The sequence below is a fragment of the Microtus ochrogaster genome, chromosome 16 (assembly GCF_000317375.1).
Source record: "Microtus ochrogaster isolate Prairie Vole_2 chromosome 16, MicOch1.0, whole genome shotgun sequence".
Classification (NCBI taxonomy): Eukaryota; Metazoa; Chordata; class Mammalia; order Rodentia; family Cricetidae; genus Microtus; species Microtus ochrogaster.
This window is the reverse complement of record NC_022018.1, coordinates 16,315,698-16,326,542: the sequence shown is the minus strand read 5'-3', so window position 1 is coordinate 16,326,542 and position 10,845 is coordinate 16,315,698. Positions and strand designations below refer to the sequence as shown.

Genomic DNA, 10,845 nt, shown 5'->3' with positions numbered 1-10,845 from the left:
CAGGCCCATAGTATCCAGCAGACATTTCCATGAAGCAGGAAATTTCAAAGACAGTTCAGTCACTTTCTTCTGTATCCTGCAGAATGTCTCACAGACTCTTTCATGAATCAGGAACCCCGAAAGATCATCTTACCTTTAGACAAGTTCATCAGTCCTCTCTCTCTGGGTTCTTTGTGTCCAGTTTATGCAACAGTCCAGGCAAGAGCAGTTTCTTGCCCAAATGGCTAACCAACTACACAATCACAATACCTTAATCAAGATCAGAAATACCTATACATATAACAAATTTGACCTTAAATTTATATCACTAAAACAAAATCCATACCAATGCAAATTATTCATATCTATATCATATCCCCCTTTAAATGTAAAAGAACATTTATAAACAATATTTGGGAATATGGGCACAGTTATTTCTCTCCAAACTGCTTCGTGCTATATGGGGGCGCTGTTAATCAGGTCTTTCATGTTATAACCTGTGTGCTAGGTTCATCTCAGCTGGCAGTTAAATGAAGTAATTTTCTGAAGGTGTTCACGGTGACCTTTCAGGAGGGTGTGGTCTGTCATACCATATTGGGATAGAAGCAATCCACAGGGTTTCATCCTCTGTGAAAACTAAAGGATAACCTCTTTTCCAAAGCATCATATCCTTAGACCCAAATTCTGAAGTCATAATACCCTTATGATATCCATTCTGGTTTAGCTTGGCAGCTTATATAATGAAATGTCTCTTTGTATTTAGCTTCTTCACAGTCAAAGAAGTTAAACACAATGATACAAAGAATCCAGACCCTCTGTGAATTTTCCATTTTTACGTGGCTTATTTTTACTCTATCACTTTTACTTTATTCTGTCTCTTTAAAGACTTTACCCTTTTTTAAAAAAAACATTAACTTTTTAATGACTCTTTATACTCTTTTTTTTCTCTCTCCCAAGCCTACGTTTATCTATCAGTACTACCCATTTAGAGGTCTTTTATGTCCGAATCTGTCCTATTGTGAATCTGTAATTCTTTACTATCCAGGAGCATTCCTTAAAATGTTAAGCACTTCTTAAAAACTTAAGTTGTGCTGCCAGGTGATGGTGGCGCACGCCTTTAATCCCAGCACTCAGGAGCAGAGGCAAGTGGATCTCTGTGAGTTCGAGACCAGCCTGGTCTACAGAGCTAGTTCCAGGACAGGCTCCAAAGCCACAGAGAAACCCTGTCTCGAAAAACCAAAAACAACAACAACAACAACAAAAAAACTTAAGTTGTGCCTTGTGCCATGTAGATGTAATACGGTACTGCCTGTTTACTGCCCAGTCTAAACCTTAACTGTGCTGTTATTATGATAATTACGATAGTTCCTGCCTGAGTTCAGCACAGTTCAGCATGGTGGAGCAGAGCCAGAGCCGCTCCTTCCTCAGAGATATTTGGTGCCCCTGAGCTGAGCACAGTTTCAGGCACACAGCAAGTCCACATTGCCATCAAGCAAGCCATAGCATTTTACTCACAGACCCCCATCTAAATGCTGTGTCTCCTGCAAGAGATAGAGGTCGTGCTGGTGGCACAGCCCAGAAAGTCGGCATTTTAAAACAGCCAGTTTTTCCTACTGCTGAGTCAGGAAAATTTCTTTGCGGCAAGCTCACCAGCAAACAGCAAAAGGCTGTGTTAAACTCTATATTTGTGTCTAGAATTCCTTTTCAAGCCCTCTCAGGTTTTTAAGTGGATTTAGTAGACCACGTTGGAGCGCCACTCTGTTGTAAAAGGAGCGGTGGGCTGCTTTTCATACCTCCTGGCTCCAGGGCACCCAGCTAGCTTATACCTGAAATAATCACATGGAAATCTTTATTAATTAAATTTCTGCGTGGCCCATTATTTCTAGCCTCTTATTAGCTAACTCTCACATCTTGTTTAACCCATTTCTATTAATCTGTATTTCACCACAATGCCATGGCTTACTGGGAAAGATTCAGCATGTCTAACCTGGCAGCTGGCTCCATGGCAGCTCTCTCTGACCCTGCTTTCTTCCTCCCAGAATTCAGTTCTGTATTCTCTGCCCATCTAAGGTCTGCCCTATCAAAGGCCAAGGCAGTTTTCTTTATTCAACCAAAAAAAGCAACACATAGAAAGAAGACCCTCCTACAACAGCTTCCCACTTTCTTTTCATATTTATTTCAAATTTCTCAATTGACCTTCCATTTACTATGCATTATCCTCTGAGTCCTGACTCTGTTTTCCCATAGTCCATTCCATTGGTGAGGCTTTCCACTGAGATTTATACTTGGCTTACTGAGTTTTGCATTTCCAACATCACTTCAATTTCACTTTTTCTTCAGCAATTCTGTTTCTGTTGAATTCTGTTTTCACATCTTGGATTGACTTTCTTTATTCATCTCATTGTTTTTGTTCTCAGAGTATGTTCATGTCTTCTATGAGGTATTTGAACAAGATTATAATAATTCTGAACTCTTCAGAAGTTCTTTCACGCCGGGCGGTGGTGGCGCACGCCTTTAATCCCAGCACTTGGGAGGCAGAGGCAGGAGGATCTTTGTGAGTTCGAGGCCAGCCTGGTCTACAAGAGCTAGTTCCAGGACAGGCACCAAAAACTACAGAGAAACCCTGTCTCGAAAATCAAAAAAAAAAAAAAGAAGTTCTTTCAGGCACTTTCATTAGATTCTATTATTATGGGATTTAGTTGTGGGGAAGTGATATCGTTTTTGTTTTTGTTTCTACCCTGGAACTTGTGCATCTGGAGTAGTTAGTTGGTTGAAATCCTTCCTTCCTTCCTTCCTCCCTTCCATTGTCTTCCTCCAGTGGAGGTATTTACAGTGTTCAGGAAGTACTTAGTAGTAGGTCTGAGAGGTCTCCTGTCTTCTGTAGGACTGGTAGGGGAAGAATCTGAGCAGCATAGGTGGGCCTAAGCAGGGGAAGCTGGGTTTCTTAAATGTTACAGGAGACTGTGCAGGCAAAATTCCTAAACACTGTAGGTGGACCTATGGCAGAAGGCAATAGCCAGCATGTGGTTTCAGGATGGTATAGATGGGCCAAAGCATGGGAAGTGAATGCAGGGGGATATAAGGGCCAGGAACCTGGTGCACAAGGTCATGTGAGCTTTTTTTTTTTTTCTTTTTCATGTGAGCTTTTAATGAGTAATAATGATGAAGTTTAAGTCCATTAACTGTATCAATATAGTTACAGGCTTAATGCTTATCACTTAACAGCTTCCTCAGAGCTAGTGAGCATATAGAATGGCAGTTTTGCAGATTTAAGTGCTTTCTTCTTTAAAGGATACATCTAAAGTCAAAGGTACATTATTTTTATTTTAGAAGTTTAATGATGGTCTCTTAAGCTTTTGGCTGCCCAGAGTTTGGGCATAAAAGAATTATCATTGAAGAATTCACTTAACTCGCCTCTAGAATTTTTGGACAGCCTGTGTTGGAGGGAATTTACAAAATGTTTCTTCATTAGTTTTGCCTTGCTTTGTTTTTCTGAGACAGGGTCTCACTTATGTAGACCAGACTAGCCTCAAACTCACAGAGGTGTTTCTTTGTCTTCTGAAGGCTGGGACAAAAGGCATGCATCACTGTGTCTGGCCCAGGTATTGTTTAAAAGGCATATTTTTATATATTGATAGGAATATATGTGCACCATGGTGTGTATGTGGAAGTCAGAGAAACAGCTTGTGGGAGCCAGTTATATTCTTCCACAGTGTTGTTCCAGAATCAAACACAGGTCAAGTCTTGGCAGCAAGAGGTTTTACTCACGGAGTCCTCTTGGCCTGCATCAGGTATTTCTAAACCATTTCTGATAGAACTATTGTTTAATATGGAGTCCTCAGACTGATACTTGAAAGATAGAGTGACTGAAAGCATGATCTCCCCCCTCTCTCTATAGATAAATATAGACATGTACATATACATACACACACATATCTTTATGTCAGCTTGCCACAAGCTGAAAGCATCTGAGTGGAGTGAGCCTCAATTAAGAAAATGAAGACCAGCCTATGGAGTTTTTAAATTAGTGATTGATGGGGGAGAGCCCACCCCATTGTGGGTGGTATTATCCCTGGTTGTCCTGGGGTGTATAAAAAAGTAGACTGAGCAAGCCATAAGGAGTAATCCAGTAAGCAGAATTCCTGCATGGCCTCTGCATCAGTTCCTTCTTCCCGGTTCCTGCTTGAATTTCTGCTCTGACTCTACAGCTTCCCTTAGTGATGTATTGCTACCTGTAAGTATAAGCTGAAATGAACCCTTTCCTCAGCAAGTTGCTTTGCTCATGGTGTTTCTTCACAGCAATAGTAACCTAACTATATATCTGTGTGTGTATAAAATATATAATATATATATTTGAAGCTTATGATCTATTCTTGCTTTAGTTCTTCAAATGATCTTATCTGTTGAAGCTGGAGTGTTTCTTCACAGGAAGTTAATACACAGATTTCAGATCCTTCGTGTACAGCACAACTTTTGAGGATATTTCTGGTATTCTTGAGTTTCTTTGCTGTAGTTTCATTATCATCAAATATCTTACTTTTTTAAAATTAAAAATAAAAAAGCAAATCATTGAGATGCACTGGTAGGACTTGTCATAGAACTGTAATTCTACAGAGTAAAGTTCTTCAATATGAGCAACTGTCATAGTTTTAAATTTTTTTCACCACCAGCTCTAGTCTCAGTTACTGAGGAGGTCAATTGGTGAAGCCCAGAGTTTGAGACCCGTATCTCAGAAAAGAAAAAGAAAAAGAAAGAAGAAAAGCAAGTGTGGGCTAAGGACACCTGCAGAGGGTGCAGCAGCATCTTATGGCAGCATGCTAGCCAAGTCTTCTCTTTGGGTTAAAGTGGTTTTGTTTTGCCTTTCTGTACAAGTTAAAAGCATGTTTTATGTTTTGCTAGTCCGTGATCTACAAACCGTCAGTGTTATTGGGTATGAGCCCTGACTGAAGCTTTACCAGAGCTGAAATCTCAGCCTGCCTCAGCCTCTGTTTGACTTAAGCAACAGCAGACTGTAACGCAACATTATTATAGAGTAGCTATCACGAAGTGTTCTGTGCACTGCAGAACCTTGGCATAATAAAAGGTATTGTCTCTTATGTATAGTAATAAAATATTATTTACCTTTTACTCTCTATTAGCATTTGTACTGGTGTGACAAAAACAATGGGTGGAGGATAAACTGTTGGTCTTTACTTGAACCGTGTTACTAGCATCAAGAAGCATGATTAGCCTTTTTTCTTCATTGCCCTTCCTCTGAAGTGAGAGTTTCTGAATGGACTAGTAAGAACTGTGGTACAGCATGGCCCTGAGGTCCTCTGTCCTGAGGTGGGATGTTCTTTGAGGAAAGGTGCTGTGCTCCACCTTAGCTTCGCCCACTAAGCCAGTGCCTTCCTAGAAGTACTTCATGGTGTTGCATAATCTTGAGTGGATTAAAGGTCCATCCAAAAACTACATACAGATCAATGGATGTTAATGTCATTGGTTCAGAGTCAGGAACAACCACTTGTGAGTTTCAGAGTTGTGACAAAGAAGAAATTCTTTCTTGCCTGTGAAAAGCTATAGTAATCCTTCTGCCCTTTAAAATCCACTGTGTGAGGTCCAGATTTTCTTCACATATCACCTAATGCAACACACTGCAGCTTCATTGTGTAAGTATACTAGAGTCTAGATCTGGGACTGAAGAGATGGCTCACCTATTAAAGGCTAGGCTCACAAACCAAAAATAAGAGTCTAGATCTGTTTGATTGAGACAAGTCATTAAAGCCAGGTGTGGTAGAGCATGCTTCTAATCTCAGCACTTGGGAGGCAGAAATGGGGTGGGCATTATGAATTTGAGGCCATTCTTGAATGAATATATATAGTATATATAATTCCAGACTAACCTGTCTCAAAGAAACAAAGTCCAAAGTTGATGATATGGCTCATCAGGTGAAAGTACATGTTGCTGCATGGATCCACATGGTAGAAGGAAAGAATCTATATTATATTTATGCAAAATAATTATAATAATAAGAAAACCAAAATCAAACAAGAACGAAAACCTTAATCATTAAAAAGAAGCTGTTAGTCTGCCATGGTGGTGTGTGTCTGTAATCTCAGCAGAAGCAGCTGGATCTCTGTTAGTTTGAAGCTAACTTGTTCTTTGTAGTAAGTTCCAGAAGCTTTGTCTCAAAAACAACATCAAACCCCAACCAACTGAAAACACATGTATACAAACAAAATTCTCAAAGTAAAAGTACTATCACTATTTTTAGGAAATAGTTTTGTTTTGAAAGAAATGTAACTTTTTCATGAAATGATAGCATGCAGTAGATTTACTATTGCTGAGCTATTGGTTGATAACTTTTCCCTTTTACTTTCTAGTGTGATATAAATCAGTAGATAAAACCCTCTGGAGCTGTCTTGTATGGGCTTACAAGAGCCAGATATGTACATCTTTTTTCAACTTTGTGTATATGGTTTCCAGTTGCAGCCTGAAACAAGTCATGATGCATAATACATAGTTTATATCACAGATATAAGCAAAAACTCTGTCAGGATTCCCATTTCCTAGGACCTGGTTATTAAATATTTACTAGCACTCTACTAGGTTGAAATCCAGTAGGTTTGGATAATGTAAATACTGTAGGGTTGATGAGATGACTCAGATGATGAAAGCAAACTGCCCATTTAATGGCCCGAGTCTGACCCCAGGGAACTACATGGTGAAGGAGAAAACCTGTTCTCTCACCTTCACATGCACACTGGAATACACAACGTGGCACACACAGTGCATATACACATACCATGGCATGCACATGTACACAAAATCACTCTAAATGTAATAAAATGCTTTAAAAAAACAACAAGAAACTGAGATTGTTAGCAAGTTTTAAATATAAAGATGTCCTGAGACAAAATAGTTTAAGATTTAGCTGTGAGGAGAAGGGAACCTTTTGGCAGTAACACAGAGATAAATGGCTTTTTATAATTTTACAGTGTTGCCTTTTGTGCTGAGATTTGTAGAATACTTTTTCTTTTTACCTTGAACTGTTCAACCTATGGTTTCGTATAAGATGTTCTTTCTTCCAAAACCCAAGGCAGAGGATATTGGGATAGGCAGGCTGAAATTGCCTAGTAGGTTGTGTGTATCAGGTGTCACTTTGTGACTGAGGCTTAGATCGAGGCCTGACTTCACTTGTTGTTCAGGGCTGCACTGATCTTTCTTCTGTACCATGACATTCGTGGCTGATGAGTGAAGTTAACTCTTTACTATCATCAGTCCACATAGTTCAGTGCTTGGCATATGGTTTCTCTTTTATGATTAAATTGTAACCTTTGGATTACTAGAGAACCAATTTGCTTTCTTAGAAAATGATGATGTAAGTAAATCATAATTATTTGTTATAAATCTAGTTTTTTTTTTTTCTAAAGAGAGGTCTTTCTGTGTTCCCCAACCTGGCCACAAAATCATGATCCCCCTGCTTCAGCCTCCTGAGTGCCACCATTGCCACCTTGCAAACACAGCTTAAAATAGTTTTTAAAGTAATATATACTAGTAAAGTAGCTTGGGACTCATTGGTGTTTCTTAAAAATTGAGATCTCACATAGAGGCTTCCATGAAAAATAACACCTTGAGGTTCTTTTATTACTCAAGATTCTCCCATAGTATATTTTATTTTCAGGATCTTTGAGTGGTTTGAATAAGCCATAATGTATAGTGAACCTAAGTAAAATGAAGTAAAGTTTCTAAAATTATTGTGGCAGGTTGAAATGGCAGGTTGATCACTAGGGATCTTAGTAGATTTCAAGTCCAGTTCAAAGCAAGTTTGTTACGAGTGCTCAGTAGGTGGAAGACACCTAAATTAACTCTTCTCTCAGTTCAAAACCGATGGATGGCTTTTGTTCTCTCTTGATCCATGTTGGGAAGAGGGCAAGTGTTAGGAGGCTACACCAACCCTGAGACAGGAGACGTTTCTGGAGCAGAGATACTTAAGGCTTGAAAGGGCCTGTAATTTCTTTGCTCTCTGGTGTCCTCTGTGTGCGTGCGCGTGTGTGTACGGTTGTATTTGTGTGGTTATAGACTGTAAACATTGCTTTTTCTTAAACTAATATTGAGACAGAATATCAGCTTGCATCTAAAATAGTGAAAAGATTACCATATACAAAACATTTCATTTATGCAAAAGTAATTCACATTTAAATTTCCTCCAGTTTCTCTTAAGAAGTTAAAGAGGAAGAGTTTGTATTTTGGCCTGAAGAGGGCATCCCTGCTAGTAGCATGAGTTGCATCGAGGTAGTTTAACTGCTTTAGAACTTTGTGCTCGGAACATTCTTAGCTGCCAAAGCATGGGCACCAAAAGTGAGGCGCATGGGTTCTTTAGTATCTGTCACATCAGAGAATGACAGTTCCAGGACGGTGACTACCTCCTAATGGTAAGTACCCCACGTGTTTGTCATTTCTAAGATTCAAGAGAAGTAGGCTGGTGTGACAGCAAGTGGAACTCTTAAAAATAAACAGAAGCCATGCAAGTCCAGCTTTAATCCTCAATGATGGTCATTTTTTCAGGTTTCTGTAGCTGGATCAGGCACTGGAAGAGGCTCCCCAGCTGTGACTCTAGTACAGTTACCTTCAGGCCAAACTGTGCAGGTCCAGGGAGTAATTCAGACACCACATCCATCGGTCATTCAGTCACCACCAGTACAAACTCTGCAGGTTAGCTTCCTTCCTTGGCAACCTGTCTTTGGCTTTCTGGAGCTTTAAAATTTCTTCTTTTATTTAATTCATTTATCATTATTTTTCTTTATTTTATTCTTTTGGAGATAAGGTCCCACATTGTAACTAAGGCTAGCTTTGAGCTCTTCTCCTCCTCCTCCTCCTCAGCCTTTCAAATCACAGGACTATAGGCAAGTGCCACCACACTTGTCTCTTTTGTGTAACTTTACATTCAAGACATCTTCTTGGATACTTGGAAGATTTTCTTTTTATGTGTGGTAGATTGTTGCTCTTAATTTACATGATGAATAATTGCTAGTTAAGCAATTTTATCTTTTAACTTCTTGTTTCCAAACTTATATTTATTTAGCAAAACTCTCTAGTGGTATTTCGAGGGTTCTTGGAAGACATTGTACTAAACATAGTACTATGAAAACTATAGTTCTGGCTGGCTTCGAACTCATTGTGTAAGCCAGCAGACCCCCTGCCTCAGTCTCCTGAGTGCATCATTGCCCTTGGCCCAGAAATTTATTTTACATTTAGTGAATGCAACCCTTAGAAGTCAGGATATTACTATTTATTTATGTTGTGCTGGGACTTAAACTCCAGATCTTCATTCATGCTAAGCCCATGCTCTAGCATCTGTTGTACCCAGTCTCAAAGCAGGGCTCCTCATCACTAGGGATTGCGATCAGATACATATTATACTACTTATTATTACCAGGATGATCCCAGGTCCTAAATTATTGAAAGTAATAGATGTAAATTATTATGTATGCACTTTATAGCATACTTATCTACTGAACTGACTTCTGTTTCTTTCTTAGGTCACATTATTATTCCTTAAGTGTAGGAGTTATTTGAACGTAACTGGTGACAGACAAGCCTCAAGTCTGTGAGGAAAACAGGCATGCATATATACTTAATTTTGCCTTTGCCTGCATGCCTGAGTGTAGTTTATCACAGAATGCTGTGACGACCACAGTACAATGATATGATAAATACGCATACCTCCTAAGCTGTCTTTTCAGAATAGCCTGTCTATTCTTTGTTCTCAGGGTGTAAAATAACTCTATCATTGTCTTTAATTTTGTGACCTTTGAATCCAAGAATTTGTAATTTCTAATCCAAATTATAAAGTAAGAACATTTTCCCTTGTTACTCCTTACATTATGGTTTATTGGAAGTAAAAGTTTTACCTGGCTGGTATTCGAAGGCAGCATTGCCTTATATTCTGACACTTCATTATTGCTGTTGTTTTTAGTGAATGAAATCACTTGTCTTTGTAGAGATAAATGCTCGTAGATCTTACCTTTGAATTTCTGTGTTTTAAGTGACAATCATTCTGCCGGAACTTTAATTTTTTTAAAGTTTTTATTATTGTATATTAGTTACATGAATAGTGGTTTCATTCATTATGATATTTCATAATGTATTTTGTTTATATTCATGTCAACTTTTCTATTTCTTTCTCTATTTTTCTGGGTTTTTTTTTTTTTGAGACAGGGTTTCTCTGTGTAGCCCTCTTTATCCTAGAACTTGGTTTGTAGATCAGGCTGGCCTCAAGCTCACAGACATCTACCTGCCTCTGCCTCCCGAGTGTTGAGATTAAAGGCGTGCGCCATGAGTCGTCTAATCTTTTCTAACTGGATAAAATAATGGCCACTGCTGCACATGAGGGAAGTGCAGTAGTTTCGGACAGCTATGCGAAATGTATTGCCAGTGTAAGATACATGATACATCACCATATAGGGCAACGGTTTTCCTCAATAAGTTATGTTCTTTGTGTGTGTGTTTTTGTGTATTGTATCCATGACCAGAAGTGTCTTATTTGTGGATGAATATATATATGTAAGTGTATACACAATACACACCTGCATATATGCATTGAAGACTATATATTCCTTCTATTAAAATCAGAAATGAATTTTTAATATATTTTTACTTGGTAAGCAATTTTTATCAATTTACTCTGAACAACATTTTGTTTTGAAGTGGCATGACTAGATGGCTAATTAAAATATATATTACTTTATGTCATTTTTTTTCATACTGGAAATACTAAATCTGCTAATTCTACACAAACTTGGAATTTTCAAGAGAAAAATATACCAATACTCTTCTTCCTCCTTCTTGGCATTTTTTCTAGAGAAGATTTTTTTTTTTTTTTT

The 10,845-nt window shown here is 38.5% G+C and overlaps 1 protein-coding gene across 6 annotated transcripts in view; it reads left to right on the top strand.

Annotated features, from left to right (window-relative positions):
* The window catches only part of Crem (cAMP responsive element modulator), a 71,335-nt gene that overhangs the window by 29,793 nt on the left and 30,697 nt on the right, over positions 1-10,845 (top strand). The window contains exon 4 of one of the 6 annotated variants that reach the window (XM_005354770.3): positions 8,528-8,674. The exons of the other annotated variants lie outside the window; for them this stretch is intronic. Within the exon in view, the coding sequence (XP_005354827.1) occupies positions 8,528-8,674 (147 nt within the window). The remainder of the gene's footprint in view (positions 1-8,527; positions 8,675-10,845) is intronic. 6 annotated transcript variants of the gene reach the window in all.